At 54.0% G+C, this 20367-nt stretch overlaps 3 protein-coding genes across 3 annotated transcripts; 1 reads left to right on the top strand and 2 right to left on the bottom strand.

The window, feature by feature from the left end:
- Positions 1–5: 5 nt before the first annotated feature.
- Positions 6–1859, bottom strand: PHYSODRAFT_516564 (hypothetical protein; the record flags this gene model as incomplete). Its single annotated transcript, XM_009533748.1, has 3 exons — positions 6–845; positions 993–1604; positions 1677–1859. The coding sequence occupies 3 exons, from the start codon at positions 1857–1859 to the stop codon at positions 6–8; spliced, it is 1635 nt and encodes a 544-aa protein (XP_009532043.1).
- A 2064-nt stretch (positions 1860–3923) lies between these two features.
- PHYSODRAFT_516533 (hypothetical protein) lies at positions 3924–4466 on the top strand (the record flags this gene model as incomplete). The annotated part of the gene is made up of 1 exon (XM_009533747.1): positions 3924–4466. One exon carries the CDS (start codon positions 3924–3926, stop codon positions 4464–4466), a length of 543 nt encoding a protein of 180 aa, XP_009532042.1.
- Positions 4467–5200: 734 nt separating this feature from the next.
- On the bottom strand, positions 5201–8789 carry PHYSODRAFT_250815 (hypothetical protein; the record flags this gene model as incomplete). Its single annotated transcript, XM_009533746.1, has 5 exons — positions 5201–6540; positions 6608–6726; positions 6815–6857; positions 6914–7034; positions 7521–8789. The coding sequence occupies 5 exons, from the start codon at positions 8787–8789 to the stop codon at positions 5201–5203; spliced, it is 2892 nt and encodes a 963-aa protein (XP_009532041.1).
- Positions 8790–20367: the final 11578 nt, after the last annotated feature.

Here is a 20367-nt window from a genome sequence, read left to right as displayed (position 1 = left end):
CTAGCTTAATAGCCGCTCTGCATCACTACCAGTAGTTGCTCCTGTAGCCGCTGCTTGATAGCAGAGTAGAACCGCAAGTCAGCCTCCAAAGACTGCTTATAACTATCGCTGACACTTGCTCCCTCGCCTCCTGCTAGTCCGCGGTGGCACCGGTCGATATTCTCGTTCACCTTCCGCAGCCGGCTCTCCAGGATATCCCATTCGTCCGGAGGCAGCATCATGTCCGATTGCCGCGTCGTCAGAGCGGTCGAGATCGTTGTGGTCGTGTGCATCCGCTTGCCCGAATGAGGGACAATGTCACTCACACTCGGGACCTCCACGATGGCCGTGCTGTCCTCTTCTTCACGTTGACGTTTGCCCGTCACGGGTGCCGGCGAGGTCGCCGGTTTACTACCGATAGAGGTCTTTCGGTTGGCAGGCTTGGTGGGAGCCTTCGTCTTTGGCGGCGACTTCTGCTTGGATGGCGAGGCTGTTTGTTTCGCCTCCTTCGCTGACGTAGCACCGCTTGACGCCTTGGCCTTGCCGGCTGCGTTTTGAGTCTTCTTCAGGGCAACCAGCTTTTGAGGAGGGGCTGCTGGCTTGGTCTGCTTCGCCTTAGCGGCAGGTTTGGTCGCTTTAGCGGTCGTCGTCTTCGTCGGTGCCTTTGGAGCTGGGGGCTTGACTTCATCCAGTGTCGGATCCTCTTCCATCTCCGGGTTCTGTGTGAGTCCTCGCGGAGCTTTGACTTGGGCAACAGGAGCAGGCACCGCCACAGGAGCAGCAGCGACAGCCGGAGCAGACATTGGCTTGGGCTTTTCGGGGGCAGGGGCCGCTGCAGGTTTTTCTGGAGCAGACACCACCTTGGCCTTCCCCCGCGCCGCCGGTTTCGCTGCGGCTGTGGCAGCAGTCTTAGTGGACGTTTCGGGCTTGCTCGCACCCTTGCCTTTGACCTTGCTCTCAGGCTTGCTGTCCGTTTCAGACTTGTTTGGCACCGCGTCGGGCGCCGCCGCCACAGCAGCAGCAGCAGCAGCAGCAGCAGCGGCGGCGGCCGCAGCGGCCTTGCCCTTGGCCCTGCTGCCACTGAACGGGTCGGCCGTCTGGATCTTGTCCGACATGATGAACTCGGAGAGCTGGGGCTCGAGCAGCATGGCCATGTGCAGGTAGAGCAGGTCGAGGCGGCCGGCGCAGAAGTCGAAGAACGAGTGGACGTTGTCGTTGTGCGCGGCCGCCTCCTTGGCCTGCGCCACGGCGTTGCGGTACATGGCGACGATCTCGGCCCACATCTGCAGCAGGCGCGCGGCCGAGTGCGGCAGGATCACGTTGGGCGTGACGTTGACGAAGAGCGCGTCCTCGAAGTGCAGCGCGTCCAGCATCGAGTTCTGCGCCAGGAAGGCGGCGTGCACGTCCAGCCAGAACTGGTTCACCTCGCCCAGGCGCCCGCCGGCCGCCGCCATCTCGCGCCAGCGCCCGTTGAAGTCCGGGCTCAGCAGCGCGTTGATGAGGCGGAAGCGGCAGCCGCGGCGCGCGCGGATCACGCGCGTGGAGCTGCTGCTGGCCATGGGCTGCTGCTGCTTCTTCTTGGATGTGGCCTTGGCCTTGGCCTTCTTCTGGTGCTGAGGCGGCGGCTTCTGAGTCCGTCGGGCCTGAGTCTGAGTCCGCGTCGAAGGCGACGGCGATGTCGACGCGGCCGCCTCCACTGCGTGGGCCTTGTCCCAGTCCCGCAGCAGGCGGATGAAGCCCGCGCTACTTGTCACGCGCTCCGTCCCGACGCGGAAGCGGATGCCGCGCACCGACAGCTCGTGGCGCAGGGCGGCGTACCGGTGCTCGTCGTACGGCTCGCCCAGCTCCGGGGTCGAAGACGCTGACGCCTTCCGCGGCATCAATGACAGGGCGTTTGTATGGCACAGGAAGAAGCGCGGGAAATTCTTAGCCATCAATGTTGTGTGGTGCACATGGATTAGAGAGCGATCATTTCGACACACATGCCAACAGCAACTCAGCACCAGCTTTGCAACTTGCAATGCGCCTGCTCTAAGCTGCAACGTCGCTGATGACCAGCCACTTCAGCAGACAGGGCCACTTTCACCGCCAGAGTCGCTGTCCGAATCTCGCTCAAATGCTCGCAGCCAAAGCAAAGCCGTCTTGGAGACCAAATTTTGCCGGCGGGTCTGCTCTCGGCGACCAGCGTTTGCGCCGTCTGCAGGCAGGCGTACAGCCGCCGTTTCTAAAGGGGGCTGCGACTGCTTCGCGACGCTGGCGGGCTTATAATTAGCTTGACGCGTGTTCTCCCCAAACGCAGCGTATGGAGCGCAGCGGCATCTGCTGCACGTAACGGGGTGAATGAAGAGCTCCGATCTCAAGAGTTTTTTCAGTCTCAACCCCCGATTCCCGAAAGCTCTTCAAAGTGAGTCTCCATTGTGTGAGGGCGTCTAGAAGTAATGGGCACTACCAAGTACAGTGTAGCGTGGCCATAGCAGAATGGTTAGCGCTCGCTAGCTTACAACAGGGACTGAACCAGGCACTGTCTGGTGCCAAGGTGAAGTTGAAGACCAGGATTGAGCGCGCGCCCGCCGAGGGCTGAGTCGGGGTGGGGGAGATGGCGCACTTCAAGCTGCGGTCGGAACATGGGGCTGTCCAAATGGCTCCAAACACGTGTTGAAAGCTCCGCGCTCCAAATGGGCGGCGGCCGGGTCAGCTTTCGGCCCGATACACCAGCAGCGCCACGCCCGACACGGTCTCCCAAATTTAGGATTTCTAAATGCAGAATAAATTAGAAATCGCTGCCCCTCCTAAAAGGCTTCCAGCAGACGTGGCACCGAAATGGCTGGACGCGCGTTCGCGCCGCAGGAAGCGATGCGCGGGGCGAATTTTGTCATGCTAGCCGCTCTGCACCGAGCAGGGTCTTCGGCTCCGCCAGGTGGGGGCCATCTGGTGCCGCTGCCACGTTGTGGTCGCCCAGATTCGCTCGTTGACACGCTCCTTTTCAAGATTGCCGACCGACGACGAGTTTGCCGGCGCGATTTGGCATACTGAGGCGCTGTCAGCTCTCAGCGTCGGAAGAGGCGTGAAGCAAGGGCGAGCTGAGACTCAACAACGACAGCACGCCAAATAATGCGGAGGCTGTGCGGGCGATGACTGCGGCGAAGGTGACGATCCCCAGCACCCCGCAGCGCTGCCCACCGCCACCAGCAGGTGGCGGTGCCGCGGGTGCCGACGCCCACGAAAGTGATGTCCAGACGGGCGCGGAAGCAGGTGGGCCGGTTTTCGTGTTTGCGTGCTGCGAGAACGGACTGGCCGCCTCCGATAACATCGGCAGATTTGGTTTTTGTACTGGTGTGGCCTCGCTGCACGGCGTCTTATCTTGCGGTAGCTTCTGTCTGCTCTTGCTCTTGGCAACGACCTCTCTGCGCTACGCGGGTACATGTACCTTTCGCTGAGAGCCTTGCCTGTACGATGATGTCACGGCGAAGTTGCCGATAATTCTCGACAAGTTCCTTCTGCACCAAAGATTCAATGACCTGTTTACCAGCAATTCAGCCTTGTCCTAATCAGTTTTTTGCGAGCAGAGGAATGTCGCCGAGAAGACTTCCCTCAGCCTGATGACGCTCAGTCCTCCCCAGTCGAAGCGTGTAAACGTATCGCGATACTACCAAGTCCTGCATCTCGGGAAGCAAAAAGTTTATCAAGTGAAAGCTTGATGGCGAACTCAATTCGTGGCTTTGTTTGATCCGAGTATACATTCCAGATCCTGGCTCAGCTTTTTAGGATCGTGAGCGCCTCAAACTGAAAGTTTCAAAACGAGGCGAGCGCAGCAGCTGGATTTGCTTCAACCAATAGAAGAGGCTTCGAAATGTCGCTTGGCAGCAAAGGTTGGCGTGCAGCGTAGCTGTGGTCATTTCACAACTGGAGCTCGCACCCGCACGCCCCCCCCACATACATTTTACATGACCGCGCTGCTCGTGAAGAGCCCCAGCCCCTGGAAGCAGCAGCACGAGCCCATGCCCACCGCGCTCGCCGACGTGATGCCTCAGATCCGCGCGGACGACGAGGCGCGCGCCTGGACGCACAAGCTGCGCCACGGCGAGAGCAGCGCCAGCCCCAAGCCCACGGACGCGCGCTCGCCCACGCAGAGCCCGCTGGTGGTCGAGACCAGCAGCAAGAAGCACCGCTTCTCGCTGCGACGGCTCTTCAAGCACGAGCACCACCACCACCACGACCAGCAGCAGCAGCAATCCGACAAGAAGGCGGCCTTCGTGCCGCCCGTCCCCATCCCCTCCGACTTTCTCACCAGGGAGAGACACGGGGGCGTGACCGTGAGCGGCAAGCGCGTGCCCTTCACGCGCGACGCGCACAAGCGCAGGAAGAAGTCGGCCAAGCCCCTGCCGCGCATCAGCGAGGACCGCGCCGTCGTGCCCGTGAGCTCCTCGCTCGAGGCCTACCGCCGCCGCGCCTACTACCCGGCCAAGAAGGACAAGGCCAAGAAGTGAGCCAGTCGCGCCGCCTCATCGCGAGGCCAAGCCGCTCCGCTTCAGCCCGTGCCTCCAATCACTCAAACAGCAGCGAGGGACCCGAGCTGCCATTATTTTTTTGCCTACGACCTAGAACTGCAATATTTATGGCCTGGAAAATGCCAACACTAATGCAATACACACCTCATTAACTCTTTCTCATGGCCGCGTTCGCCTCCTTCTTGCGCTTGAAGCTTTGGGCCACGCGTAAACGTACGCGTCAACCTGGCGCGTGTCTTGTAGCGGAGCGTTCTGAAAAATCCTGTTGAAGGGGCGTGGACTCGCGTCTTCAAAGAGAATCGCTGCGGCCTTGCTGCTGCAGGCTCGAGCAACATGGGGCGGTGGCATCACGCCTTCCCACTTAGCTTGCTTAGCCTTGGCGTGGCTTGCGTCGCGTGCATGACCAGCGAGCGATTCGTGAAGGACAGCCAGCCATTCCGTGCTGACGTGAAGTGCAGCCATGTTCTGGCGGTTTCTGAAGATCGTGCCCATCCCCCTGCTCGTCACATGTGCCGCTTGAAGTGCAACAATCGGTCCGGTGCGACGCGGGGCTGCACCGGCACGGAGCCGGAGCTCTGCGATCTGAAGGCCGAGAGGATGCCTCGGGTGCCAGGTGGTGCTTGGCGGAGCGCGACGAAGGCTTGTGCAACGAGCAGTCTGGGTGCAGTAAAGTAAGGTTGTTTGGGTGCTCAACTACTAGCTCACTACCAGCCTCACTTGGTGAGCCTCGCCAACTTCCTTCGCCTGCGCAGGTTTTCCAGTTTCTTGGCGGAGAGTTGCGCACTGCGCATGAACTGCGCTGCTCGCATGTTATCAGCCGCATTGCTACTCCCCAGCGGCTGCCTCGCTCTCGCCATAAATTCCTTCAGCGCTGGCGGCGGAGCCGAAGCGCTGAGCTTCCTCGCATTCGCAATGAACGCAGCTCGGACGAGGTCGTCGCGCGAGTGTTTCTTCGCCGCCTTGAGGAACTTGAGCTCCACTGCGCCGATGCCACCCGTTGTCGAGTTGTCCGCGCTGAGTAATAGTCGCTGCTGGGCTGCGAAATGCCGTTCCGCGTCGCGGTTCTTGGCCTCAGCTCGGAGCCACACTCGCAGCAGAATGGCCGAGGCCGTGACCAGCCCGATACTGAGCCAGCCGAAGTAGATCATGTTGAGCGACCGCGTGCTGCTCTGGCCGGCGTAGTGCAGGCGGTGGATGGCGCCGAGCGACGCCCAGCACGACGCCGCGTAGATGCCGCACTTGACGTACTTGATGTACCAGAGCGAGCAGCTCTGCATGACCAGCGTCAGCACCAGCAGCACTCCGTTACCGATAACCCCAAGAACCGCAAGAAGCATCGGATCGTACGGGAAGAACGCTTGCGCCGTGGCAGCCCCAGCTTTGACTAACTGAGCCACGAGCAACAGCACGGGGGCGTACTTGATATCGAGCGTCTCGCGCTGGAACAGCACGTGGCTCATGCCATGGGCCAGCAGCCCGATCGGTAGGAAGAAGGTGATCCCCCATATCCCGAGAAACGCGTACCACTGGTGCTCTGCAGTCCAGCAGCTAATGTCTTGGTGCGCGATGAGGAACGGTGGCGGCTGGGACTCGGCGGCGACTTGGCACCTCTTGAAGCCACTGGAACTGCGCTGGTCCGAGCAATCCATACACGCCAGGTACGAGAAGAAGACGGAGATCGTCCCCATGTAGAGAAACCCGTGGATGAGCGCTGGCAGATCTTTCGTCAGCACGCGGTGCAGCAGCGCGCTCGTTTCTTGGAACTTGTTGGCGCATTTCAACAGCAGAAACCACAGCAGCAGAAGCAGAAGAACACCCAGAGCCTGCAGCTCCGAGACCGACGACACCCCGAACTTGGTGATACCTTGATTCCCGAGCCACTGCAGCGCGGCTGGTAGCTGGTCCGTGTCGTCCCATTCGACGGCCGAGTCAAACGCCAGCGAGTTGAGCTGCACCATTTCCACACCGATCGAGATCACGGCCAAGACATTCTGGTAATATCGAGAGACCGGTCGAATTCGCAAGCGAGTCTGCTCCAGGAGTACAAAGCGGTCTACAGTAATAGAGAAGTTAGAGAAATACACAACTATGATAAGGAAGGCATTTAACCACCAACTTACTCCGTGCGATCAGCATAATTGACACCACAGACAGCAGGAAGATCGCGATGCCGTATGCGTAAATGATCCGCGTCATCACGGTGTTTCGGGTCGAAGTGTCCGCTTCAGAGGAAACCATGCTGGGAAGCCATAACGCGATGACTATGCTAAGGGACGTACCACCAAGTGCGTAGTACCGTTCCTGCCAGAGCAGGAGTCCGAGCCTACCGCTCGTGGGCATCCACACCCGTACGAGCTCCCCAAGACCTTTCTTGGCATGGTACAGTCTGTAGTATTCATCGTGCTCATGGGAATCGCGAAACGCACGAGCCATGATGGGGTCCTGGAGGTCCGTGCGCAGCTCTTCTTGGCGCCAGAAGGCGACCAGCAGGATCAACCGCGCTCCGATCGAGAGAATCCACTGGAACGCTCTCTCAACGAGGCCATCCTGTCCATCAGTTCGATACTGTGCCGATCGACTCGATTTGGTCTGCCAAAAGTTGCGGAATTTTGGTCCGTGTGAGCCGCTGTGTCTCCGCCTCTGAGCGTCGAGCTTCCTACGAAGTTGGATCATGGCCGCGTTATCCGAGAACGGGTCAGGATTCACAATCCCATCGCAAACCTTTAGAATCGACTCGGAAATGGCCACTTTGGGTAACAATGGCGATAATGTTGATGGTCCGTCCACTGGAGCGGGAGGAGCCAAGGGTTTTGGCAAGCTTATCATCGGTCGATCAGCAACAACGCGCTGTGTACCATTCTGAAACGGTTTTACACAGAGTCTGGCCCAAGCGGAAGATTCCTGAGACTTTGTCTCCAGCTTGGGAACGTTTTTGCTTCGGTTGTCGACTTGATCTCGTGTCATAGATGGTCGTTGAGGTGAGCCAAGCCGGTATTTGTTCAGAATGACTTGGCGTTTGCTGTAGTCGCTCACAACGAAGCGCTGCACCTGCTGGTGCAGGTGGAAGAGTCTCAGTCGCTGAATCGGCCGCACCATCAACCGCCACAAACTCATTTCCATCTTGTCATGCGCTACGAAAGGGACACTCGAGAACGGCAAGTCATCATCCTCTAGCGTTTGCTGTCGGAGTCGATCGACCACGTCGAATAGTTTCCTCGCCCCCTCCAGCCGATGAAAGTGCTCGGCCAGCTCGAGGAGCGACATCCGCTCGACTGCATCGTTATCGGCGCCGAATGCCGATCTGAGCACCTCAGCTGTAGCGCTCGCGTGCTTGGGGGACTGTAGAAGATGCTTCGCCCGCTTGGCAGCAATGCACTCGCATCCGATATGGTCCAAAAGAAGCTCCGACGACGTGAACGGGAAGCGAGACAGCAGAAGATCGGGATTCCTGCCAGCTAACGCAACAACTTCGTATCCACCGCTGCTCTGAGATTGGTCCGTGTTCATTGAGTCAACCGATTGCGGTGTATCTAGCTCAGCGGACGGGCTCTCAAAGTCCTCCTTAGTCGAGTGACTCTGTCGCTGAGTGCCAACACCAGCCTTAAAGGCTCTCATCGGACGCTGCAGTATCCGAATAAACTTGACCAACTTCTCCGTGATTTTCTTCATCAGGCTAATAGATTCCTTCGAGCTGGTCATCGCCTTCTCCAGCGCCGTAGTCCCCATTATCCGTCGCCACATGTACTGCATCGCCACGAGAGCTCTGGAAAGCTTCTCCATTCCGTGTGGAGACTCTAAGAGTATTCCCAGCGAGGTGGATATTGCAACATCGAGATTGCGGAGACGCGCTCGGATTCCCTTCGTTTGGTCCACGATGCCCGATCCGTTGGCTGCAACCACGCGCAATTCGTTCCGATTCGTCGCGCGTTTGAGCAGTCGATGAAGGTTGTCGAGGAACAGCATGAGCGCCTGCTGTCGCGAATGCGTCCCCAAGCGCTGAATCTTGCGGAGGAATACAGGCAAGTCAAGGATTAGAGAGCGGAACTGACGCGCGATTTCCACGTAGTAACTTGCATCCAGCTCGTGAAGACCCGCACACAGCAGCCCCGCCAGCTCCTCCAGGAGCAATAACCACTCGAGGAATGTGGTTTGGTGCGCATTATCAAGAGTGACAGTCTTGCGTTTAGTTCCTTGGAGCTTCTTGGCTGTGTCAAGGTAAAAATCGAGGGCGATGCTGGTCATCGCGTGGAACGCCATGAGCACGCGCGCGTTCCGCGTCGCTGCTCTTATCGCAAAAGTCATGGCTTTCTTACGGTTTACCGTTAGAACAGACAGCAGCTCGGCGTGCTCGTTCGCGTACAGAATCAACTCACGGAGCTCCGACTCAAGTCTCGCGTCTTCCGCTGCCAAGTTCTTGCTGGACGAGGTGATCACTGGGTTCTCGTCACTGCTAGTAGTACGCCATATATGGGAATGGCGACGGTGGATTGAATCAACTTGATCGAGGTGCCACGACAGTGACGCGCCTTCAGTTGGCAGAAGGTGTTCCTGGTCAAAGCGCTCGAAGACGCCGCTGCACTGCGGAGGGATGATCCCAGTCCGGACGCCGGCTCGAATACACGAGTAGTACGTGAGCCGGACGGCGTGTAGTTCGCTCTGAAAGTCGTAGCGAGTGAGTCCGATGCATTTCCTTAAGCCAACAAGGGACTGCTCTTCGAATTGCTTCGATCGACGGTCCAGCAATTTTAGCGATGCCTGCTCAAACTTTGCCCGGAAAGGGACTTTCTCGACCAGAGAAGCGAGAATGCTCGACGCCAAGCGATCAATGCTGTCGAACGCAATATTGGAGGTTTGATCGCTTGGTGAAGGCTTTCCCAGGAACATCAGCAGCGTCTCGACGATCGTTAGGCCATCTTCGAACGCGTCAAACGTAGTGAACAATGTGTCGAGCTGCTCGCTCTCGCGTGTGTCCGCGTCCACCGCTACCGACTTGAGCAGTCCATCGCAGAAAAATCCACAAGCTACGACCAAATCCTTAGCCGCTTTGGAAGGAAAGCAGTCGACCCACTGCCGCCGTGCAAATATTTCATACGCTACACGAGAGAAGAAACCCAGACTATCCGCTCCGATCCCGGTACAGCGAGCTAATCGTACAACAACAGAAGCTGCGAAGCGTAGCAGCTCACAAAGTTCTTGCTCGGACTGCCCAACGCTTTGTCGGATGCCAGCATCAATCACAGATCGAAGCAGCTTCTGAGCACACTGTGTCGTGAACGCTTGGCAATGTATGACCTCTCTGCGGATCGCGATGGCTACCAACGCAAGAAATGTGGACTGGGGGCTTTGCTGTGGCTTGAACTGGGCGCAGAGATACAGGAGCAAGTCGGAATTCTCCATGAACAAGATGTTCAAGCAATGCGCGGAAAACTCCGCAGCTTCCACAGATGCAATGAACTCGACAAATGTCTCGAGAAATGTTGACGCCGGATTATAGCTGTCCTCGGAGATAAGTTGCTTGGCGCCGACAACGTCGTCGGTTATACAAGCGAGTTGACGCAGGTTCTGGATCAGCCGCAAGATTGGGGAAACACTCGATTTCAAGCTGCTTACTGTTGGTTTACTCGGAAACCACCCGCTCAACGCTTCAAAGCACGCAACGTCCATTTTCCCATCGGATGAGAAGCTCGCCGACGTAGCGAGAACAAGCAAAATCTGCTCCGGGAGGGCAATTACCGGATCGCAGAAAATCGAAAAGTCCTTACAGAATTCGGTCACAATACTCGATAGTGCTCCAAACAGCTCGAAACTTATCGCACCGGTTTCCTGTCTCAACAATCGTGACAGAACGCCTCGCGTCGACGGAGACTGCGCGTTAGTATTACCATGTACCGGAGTCTCCGAAACTCGCACTGTTGTGATACCACAGAAATGGACGGACGAGCCAAACCCACCAGCAAGCTCGAACGTGTTTTCAGTACTGTCGCCGCCCTGCGCTGGGTTACAAAAGCCGACAGTGCATCGAATAGTGCTGGCTGGCGCCTCGACGAGGAATTCATGACAGCTGTGAAAGCCCGTATCGTACTCGAATTGTCGAACACAAAGTCCACTTTGACTTAAAACGTCAAATTGCAAGCGATCTACTGAAGAATTGGCCCAACCATTTCTTTCTCGTTGCGTGACGACAACGCTGATCCTGCGGACATCTTTCAGCAATGGCGCATGTAATTGACCAACTGATCGCCGAGTTTCAATTTGCATTTGTCCCGGCATTCCGGCGAAAAGGAAGTGAGCAAGTTGCTGCTGGACGCTTGAGGAGAAGTCAAAGACGCTTTGTCGTACAGAGCGAGAAGAACCCTTGCTAGACGGAGTGGCTAACTTCTGGCAGATTGCTGCTGCAAGAAGTTGCAGCGTCTCCATTTCCAGCCACGCACCCAAGCGAGAAAGCAGCGACGTGCTGCGTATCAACAAATCCTTGATCGCGTCCTTCAGCGCGAGCTCTTGGATCAACTGGGCCGCCGCACTCTGCTCGATCTCGGAAGTCGAGCGCTCAACGATCAGCATCAAAATCAGCATCTGCCGGGCGTTAGCAAAGACCTCAACGGACGATGTGCGCGGTAGATCCAAGGAGCACAAAAGCTGCACCAAATCAAGAGACCGACTGCGGATCTGACTGCTCGAAACGATGCACGTGTCGGTCCCATCGCCGCTCACTCTTCCACCAGGTTCACGCTGAGATCGCCGCTGGCATAGCGCCAATAGCGACTGAAGCAGTAAGGCGTGCTCGCTCTCCTCCGCCTCTCCATTATCGTTCTTGTAAATTTCCGAGTGGAAGTTGGAGACAATGTACAACAATATCTCCAATATATCTGTCACTAAGTTCACGTGCAAGGCACTCGAAGGCGTCGCTAATTCAACCGATTCGAAGCCATTGAGCAACGATAAGTTTACTGAATAATACCGCAACCAGCGGATCAGGAGCACGAAGCAAGGTGGGAACATACTTGGAGGTGACAAGCGGAACGTTGCCTGCGTATCGATGGTTGAGAAATACTCGAGCCGTCGGTAGAGCCCTTGGTCACACTCGTATCGTTTTACACCCGCAACCTCTTCATCGTTTAAGTCATTCCAAGCCGGAGCGCAGCGAATTAAAGTGCTCAACGCTGAAGCCACAGCACCCGCAACTTCCCAGGTGGCCGATGCTAGGCATGCCACAAGCTGCGGTGCTAACTCCATGTCTGCTTCCAAGGATTGGGCTAGATAGCGATCGCCAACGCATAGATGGACAAGGCGCAATGCTAACACTGTTGCCTTCGTGTGCAGCTCTGTCGGCAGCTGGTACGGCAGGAAGTCAGCAGGACCGGAAGTCGTCAGCACTATGGATCGGAGTGCTCGGTCTGCCGCAGCAAGAGTTCCAATGCATTGGTGCATCACTTCGATCAGAACATCGGTCATAGGCCAGCAGTCGGGTGCGTTCCGAGCATGAACAAGCAGTGAGATGCTCTGCTGCGATCCGCAGACTTGAAGCACCAAGGTAAGCACGCAGACGAGGTCAGCGATGTCACTTTCACACTGCAGAAGCATCTCCGATACTGCGCGTAGCCGAGTTGGGCGTGTTATCGAATCGTAGTCGAATTGCTCCGTCGGGCAGACGCAACACACTTTTTGGACAGCGACAAGAGTTCGTTCGTGCAGGACCAGAGCGTGTAGAACTTCCGTGGCATTCCACTTTGAGTTGTTCATGTCCGAGATGGAGACTACAGCGCGAATACACAGCTCTGCTAAGACCTCAGACGTCGCATAGTTTTTCTCGAAGAAATGGCTGTGGTCGGAAGTGGTGGTTGCTCGAATCACAGTGGAGACCAGACGAAGAAGCTTGTCATCTCCTGATTGAGAGAGCCTTTCTTCATCTTCTAGCTGGTGCTGGTGCTCATACAGGACGAAATCTTCCAAGAAACGCTTCGCCATGATCTCTAACGCGACCTCCCGATTGCAGCACAACTGGTCCAGGAGAGCATACCATAGTGCTTGAAGCTCACTGTTTTCAGTCTCCAAATTGAAAGTGGAGACTTGCCACCACAGAACATCGACCAAATTGATTTGGCACGTGTCAGCGACAAAACGGCGGAAGTCACGACTAGATGGACTCTGAAGTATCTGTAGCAGCATCGTTGCTACAGCAAAGTGTGCTTCTGCGTCGTGAAAGCTAACGAACATTCTCGTTAATGTACGCCAGTAGGGTCGGAAATTCATCACGGTTGTAGAAGGGTCCACTTGTACGTCAGCATCCAAGAAGTGAAACGCCAGCGAATCTTGAAGAAGTAGCTTGCTTTCGTGGTCTATGCTGCAGTGGCGGCACGTGCTGCAATTCATCAACAGCGAGAAGAACCGCACACTGTATTGCTCCACAATCGCTTCACAGTCACCAAGTTTGACTAAACTGGCGAATACGAGTAGCTCGAGGATCGAGGTGGGGTGTTGACATTTTCGGGGGGTATCATCAAAGTCGGCAGCCATTTGGAGGTCTCTGAGCAGTTGCATCAACGAGTTCTGCAACCCCACAAACAATTCACTCGGCATGCTGTTGGCGTCGCAAGCGTCCAAGATGGCTACCAATGCTCTAACAACTGACACTAAAGAATCTTGGCTGTTTTTCGAGTAGTTCGCCTCAGCCAGGATGCAGTGAAAAATACTCCAAATACCGTCACCCACGTTTAAAGCCTCGAACGCGGGTGACCCAAGCAATGAAGGCAACAGCTCCAGCAGCTGCAGTCGGCGTTCGCTACTCGATGTTAACATATCGTCCAGCTGATCCACAAGTTGCGCTGCTAACTGTGACGTACGATTCGTCGTGATCTCATGCGCAAGGAGTGCGTTTAGCACTTGGGTCGGGTACTTACGCAATTTAATGCGGCTGTTGGTCAGAAGTATTCCACCAACATTCAAATCGCGGATCATGCGCTCACACAGCGTATCGGAGTGACACATCTGCGCTAAGGCTTTCGTCGATAGTTCTGCGATCGAGTCATTCCCCAGAGGCAAGTCGCCGTGCGCCAGTTCAGTTAAGCGCAACACAACGCGCTTGCCCCGGTCTTCCCAGTCGTGTGCCGCCCTTGCAAGTAGTTCTTCCCCGATCACCGCTGAGCAACACAATATCTCGAGCGAACGCTTCACAGAATCTGAGTGAGAAGTACAGCGCGGATGAAGCAGCAGCTCTGAAACTACCTCCCAACTCTCCTCCACAATGCCTAGATGGATGCTCGGCGTTGGCCTTCCTAACATCCGAACGATAAGGTACAGCGTTCGTGGGAGACATGAGCTAACAAGTGCGTCCTGGCTCAATAATCCCTCTCGGATCTTGCGAAGCCTTCCCATGTTTGTAGCTTGAGCAGCATATACCGCGTTGACAATTGAGAACTCGATAATCGAGTTGTACAATTGCAAGCAAAACTCTACTTGTTCTTGATCTTGTTCCCCACTCTCTTGGGTAGCCATGGCCAACAGAGTCTCCATCAAGTCTCCTTCTCCGTGCTCACGCAACGCTGCAATCTCACTGCTAGCTGAGATGTTTCGGCTCACATACGGGATCAAGGATTCCACTATCATGGGCCGGAAATCTTCTGAGCATGACCTCGACAGGAGGTTGGTGCAATGCTTTAAGAGTTGGCCACGCCGAGCAGCAAATTGATACGACCGGACACTCGCAGTGCCTTCTCCCAATCCCATCAAACTTTTTACCAGTTTAAGTGCGTCGATTTGGACTCTCATCCATGGATCCACCAGCTCCCTCACGCTTAAAAATGAAATGGCCTCCTGGAAAATTGTTCCGCACATCATGGAGTGAAAGAACTCCGTATTGAATAACACTATCCGTGTTTCCACCTCCCTTGAGAGATTGAGAACAAATCGCAAACTCTCTCGAACCAGAGCGAATTGCAAGGTAGTATCAGCTTCATCGCACAGCGTTTTGCCATCGCTGGTACAGCATTTTCGAGAGGACAAGAAATCGTCTGAAATTCCAGATGCGATGCTGTGGATTGTGTCTTTTGACAGTCTTCCACCATACATTTCCAGCACTGCCCTGACAAGATCCACAAGCTCCGTAGGTGATTGCACGAATAAATTTACGTGGCCTCCATCGAATGCCAACTCTGCCAGCAAACTGGTTACGTAGCACTTCGTCAGGTCGGACGATGTGGGAGACTTCAGCGTATCGATGCATAAAGGAAAGAGCCCGCGCCATTCTTCGTCATCGTCGGCCAAGAGATTGCCAAAGTGAGATTGAAGCTTTACAGTGAGCAGAAGGAAGCGCATTGCGAAGCATTTAAAGGTGTCTTCTGATACTCCCAGCGAACGGCATGCTTTTAGAACACTGACAATGCTTATTTGCGGCAAAAATGCTTTAACCAGGCCCAAATCATGCTGGTTCGTCAGCCAGCGATTGACTCGTGAATCTTCAGTCCACTGCTCCCCAACGGCACACAGGAAATGCATCCATGATGTTGCTCGAGGTAAATCAATCGGACGCGTATCGTTCCGTAGCTCTGCAAAAGTATAGACCAGTGCCGCTACGAACCCTGGGTGAAGGTTCACAACTTCGGAAATTGAATCGTGCTCGCTCAGTTTGATCATTGCTGCGAGCGCACTGGCTTTCAAGCTAGCAGCAGTAGCTAGTAGGCGACCACGTTTAGAGTCACGCTTTGACTTCAGAGCATGAATGGGAGGACTATAGGAGGCCTCAAACACCATCCAACGATACAACCAGGCAACGAACGGGTCCTGCTTTTCAATGTTGCTAAAGTGGGTTGTCCACATTAGCTCGATAACCGGTCGGCACGATAATAATTTGTCGAGAAGTCTTGCATAGCTTTCCAGTAGCTTCATCTTGGTCAAACTGTCGTTTGTCTCTGAATATTCTTTCGAAACGCGTTCGTAGCCAGCTAAAACAACGGCCACGCTGCTTTCGTCGTGCAGCGCGTCGTTATAGTGTCGGTAATCGCAATCCAGTCCACGAAGCAGCGAGTTGACCACTGATTGTAAAGCAGCCACTGATGCGGCCAAGAAGGTTTGTGACGGTGAAGTGAGAAATTGGATCAGCCGAATGGCAGTCGATACGACGTTTTTCGGTTCCAATTCATCCTGGCCACCGACAGAGATGATGACATCAATGCACAGAAATTCTGCTTCGATCGCGGACAACTCAGCTCCACTGTCGCTGACCAAGACCTCCATAAGCTCGCTCAGCGACTTGGTGACTGTCCTGGCGAGAGTTAGCGGTTGGTCCTCGGGAGGAATTCTCAAAGCTGTTGCAATCTTGCAATTTTCAGGCTTGTCAACGCATATACTCCCAATACAGCGCAGGAGGACACGAATCTGCAGGAATAAATACTTCAGCATGAGCAGTTTGCTGCAGGATGACCCCAAATATTAAAAGAAAAGGCAAACAACGTACTGATTTTTCGTCTGGCGCCTTACGCAGCTTCAAAATGAGCTTGGACAAGATCCCAAATTGACTCTCCATTGAACAGCAAAACTCTCGATCCCACTCTTCACTTATTCCACTCATGCACAAAAGGTATATAAAACTGCAATAGGCTTCAAGGCTCACGAAATCGCCTGCCTCGAAACATTCGTCGAGTGCTGATGCCACATGCTGCAGCACCCCATCAAGCTTTCCACAAGAGCTGAATACCCGCTCCCAAATTTCTTCGCGAAGCAAATCATCCGAACAAAGGGCACCAAAAAGATTGAGCAAGCCGACAATATTTCCATCGCACGCTCGTGCAAGCACTTGAGCCAATGCTAGGTGTAACCCGAGGTTATATCCGCATCTCACCAGATAATCGAGTCGGCGCGGAATGGCACTACTCAGGTGCAAACCAACAGCTTCAGTGGTGCCTTTGCACTCTGCGTTCAGCAATGCAAGGCAATTCTTCAGGTAGCTTGAGGGCCAAAGTAACTCCAGGTTTATCCAAAACGCGTGAAGATAACTCGCAAGGTGTGTTTGGATGAGAAAAAATTTCTCTAAAATTGCAGGATGATCCTGCCACAATCGAAGCTTGAACCGATTTAATATACTGATAACAGGACGCAAAAGGCTTGTAGTGATATCGTTCGGGTTTTCTGGGAGGGTTTCAATCTCTGACGTCGACAGCCGCGCACAGAATCGCTTTGTGTAGGCCTCGGTCCCGGTAATGGCAGTGATTACCGTCAGAGCATCCAGAACAACCACACAAGGTAGAACTCCCAACGCAACGTCCACAATAACTTCAATCGCCCACTTGTCGTTGAGCAAACAGTCAATGAAAACGTCTGCGCTAATGAGTTGAACAATCAGAGAGACAGCCGACCTCTGCAGTCGGCGCTTTCCTGACGTCGGGACTGGCAAAGTGTTTATCCCCATCAAGGCCGAGATGGTCTGGATGTCTCCAGCTCCGTACGCGCCGAGAAGTCGTTCGTTTATCAAACTAAAAGCAGCTTCTGGAAGCTCAGACTCCAGTACTTCTATGGGTATGACAGCCCCAAGCAACCCGCACGCGTGCACTATCGTGCCATTGCAGGCTTCCGCGTCTTCATGTGGAGATATCTGTTGAATCCAAGGTGGATATCCAAGCAGACCTCCCCGCTTGACCGTGCCTTGGATTGTTTCTTGAGATCCTGGAAAGTGCATTTCAATCTCGACGCTTTCGTTATAGACAAGGAGCAATGGCAGCTTTTGCAAGTCCGAAGTGTCCTCGATCACAATTTCAACCGGAGTTCTCATACAGAACGCCAAGTTCGCGAGCAGATCGCGCTGAATTCCCTCAAATAGTGGGGACTCTTCCAGCAATAACAGGAGGTCCGACAATTGTTGCGTTTTCATTTGCTCGAACAGAGTACGTTCGGAGACGCGCTTGGTATATGCAACTCGGCGAATAATTTCGGCTCGGTCTTCCACAAGAAGTCTTCCCAACCTCATCACGATTCCATTTCGAGCACGCACAGACCCTCGATACAGTTTCGCATCGTCCGTATACATCTTGAGCAAGTTGTCGAGTCTCAGTGCAATACGCTTCCGTGTAGCTGCAGAAGCATGACTTGTATATGTTTCTTTGTCGATTGAATACAATGAGACATTGGCCTTGTCACGGTGCACTCCAAGCGAACTTTCAAACCGTTTCTGAATGCGTTTCATAGCAGAAGTGGACGAAGCCACAGTGGAATTGTTCGGTTCGAGCATCCAATCCGGGATTGCACTGAAGCGGCTATCATTCACCAAAATATGCCACCGACTTGGAGTGTACTCGTTGCACCGATTGAACCCAAGAGATAGTTTGGCCAACTCTGTTGTACTCAATCCCGTGAAGAAAGGGACGAACAAAAGGTGCGCGAGAAGCACATTGTTATCTTGAGGCATTGGCGGCGTTGGCTGATGCTTTACTAGAGCTGTTTCAGCCACATAGGAAAGCACGTCGGCATTCACACTTGCAACAGGTTGCACGAGGTCTTCCAGGTGAGAGAGCATCGCAAAAAGCCGCGGGTGCTTTGCCAGGCTCTGCAGTAGTTTAATGGCCGTCGTTTGAACTTCATGGGCTGGAGCATAAATGAGATCAACGATACATCTGAGGTATCGAGGATCGGACGCAAAAATGCGGAGATACTTGGCATTTTCCAGCTCCATGAGATGGTTCACCAATTGGAGCAAGTTGGACAAGAACGAACGAACAAGCGGCTGCTGCATTTGGAGAGCAGAAGCCTTCGCACCCAATAGCATCATGTCCAATAGTTGGGTATACCCTTGAGACTGAACATACCACAATGAAGCAGTCGGAGCGTGTGACGACAGCAACCGCAGAAGGTCAACGCCGAAGATCGTTCGTAGTTCTAGATCGGGAGCAGGGTCCAAGATGGTCACTCTAGTATTTGGAGCTAGTACACATTTCACTGGAAGATATTCCAGCTGAACGCGGCTCCAAAACAGTCGAAACATCTCACCAGGTGTGCCATCCTTCTGATCAAGATTTACGCACTGTATCATCGAGTCAAGCTTTGCTGGAATGTAGCTGCAAGCATAATACAGCAGTAGATACTCCCGTCCCATCATTTCCCCGGAGTAGGGACCCGTGTTGGCTACTACTTCAACCATTGATTCCACGTCAACCGCTTCAAATATACCTGGCTCCACTATTCCAACCGCAATCACGAAATCAAGCAACGATCTCCGTCTGTCAATCGCAACCGTGGAGTAGTTTGCTCGGCTGGTTGTACTCCAGACTCGAAGAATGCCAGGAATACTGGATACCACGAAATCTCTCACCATCGACCTCGCAATTTGGGCCTTTTCATTGTTTCGTTCTTCATCACTTGCTAATTCCCAGAGTTTTTTCAGGAAATGCCACAAGTGAGCAGATCCACGGAAGCTGTGGTCATTTGGTTCCCGTGATGATCGATCGGATGCCATAAAAATATACTGCAGGTAACGAGGTCTTGAAGGATGCGAGTTTTCGCACTTGTAGGGCACGATCGCACCAGTATTTGCGGCATCGATGACATTGCTGGCCATCATCCATTCCGTAGTGTCACTAAGGGATGGACGAAGGTGGAGCTCTACCAACACGCGCAAGAACTCACTGATTGAAGGATCCTTGAAGTGCTTGCATGTGGACACCAGCTCCTCTCTCAACAGCTTCGTAGATTCTCCATGAAACGCACCAAAGCTCGACTGCTGCAATTTCTGCAGCATCGGTTCCAGCCAGTTGTGAAGATATGCTGTTAATCGCTTGGAAGACGGGTAGTTGGGGAGTTCTCCAGACTTATTTGGGCTCATAGCACGCGTGTAGCGCCACATAACTGAGCGAAGACGTTTTTCATCGCGCGCGTTTACCCGGAAGTATAATAAATGCGCTAGTACATCCGCGCACAAATCTCCCACGTCATTGGAATCAACCTCGTTGGACAGCAGCAGCCTCATCAATAGCGACAGAATATCGTCGTCCGCACTTCTCCCTTGTAAGCCTGGTGTCAATAAGGCTCTGTTGCGGGTAAGAATCAGTTTGTTGGCCAATACGACCTGGTCGTGCTCTCCGCTAGAATCCTGGGGCTCACCATAATTCAACGCTACGTGAGCCAGCATCGCCATTTTCTCTTGGAAAAACGGGTCTCGGACAACTAATGGATATTCAGCAAGCCTTGCCAGTGTGAATGACGACGCTCGGCGAACCTCTACATTTCTAGCGAACAGCATGTCCCTGCATCACGGAATGGACAACATCCATAATACAGTTAGTAAACCGCGTGCTTGCATTTAGTGCACACAGTAATATTGTACTACTTCAAAGCACATACGTGGGAGTGAGGTATGAAAACAGCATAGCAATAAACGGCTTCTCGGCCGCTAACCTCAGCGCAACTTCTGCTTCAGTCAATTGCCGTAAAACAAATAAGTGCATCGGTAAGTGCATCATAAAACGCGATCAGCAGTAAACCTGACCTTTTGCACCACTTAAATGGCCGAACATCTGAATAGTTTGGGCCGCAGTGACGGTGATCGAATCCGCGTCCGCATCATGTGACCAACAATCTGGAATAATGGCACATCTCGTCAATAGCGGGATCCACGACCATTCTAGTGCAGCCGATCCACGAATGAGCTGCCCTCGACTTTGGTGGTTCGCCGCTAAGATTTCAAGAATTGTGATGCTCAGACGCTGAACACTGGCAGCTGCGTCTCCTTTTGCCGATACCAAGTGAGAAACATTGTACGAAGGGCACAAGACACGCTCCGCTGTCGAAAGACGAAGAATAACGTGTCCACAGTGAGCCTAAACCACGCAATCACTCAAGGGTCAGATTTTCATTGTTTCTTTAGAGCATAGGAAGTAGTTTACCTTTGCAATGATATCAC

This window comes from Phytophthora sojae, assembly GCF_000149755.1.
Source record: "Phytophthora sojae unplaced genomic scaffold PHYSOscaffold_7, whole genome shotgun sequence".
Classification (NCBI taxonomy): domain Eukaryota; phylum Oomycota; class Peronosporomycetes; order Peronosporales; family Peronosporaceae; genus Phytophthora; species Phytophthora sojae.
The sequence above is the reverse complement of the archived record's forward strand: the minus strand, read 5'-3'. Positions and strand labels throughout refer to the sequence as shown.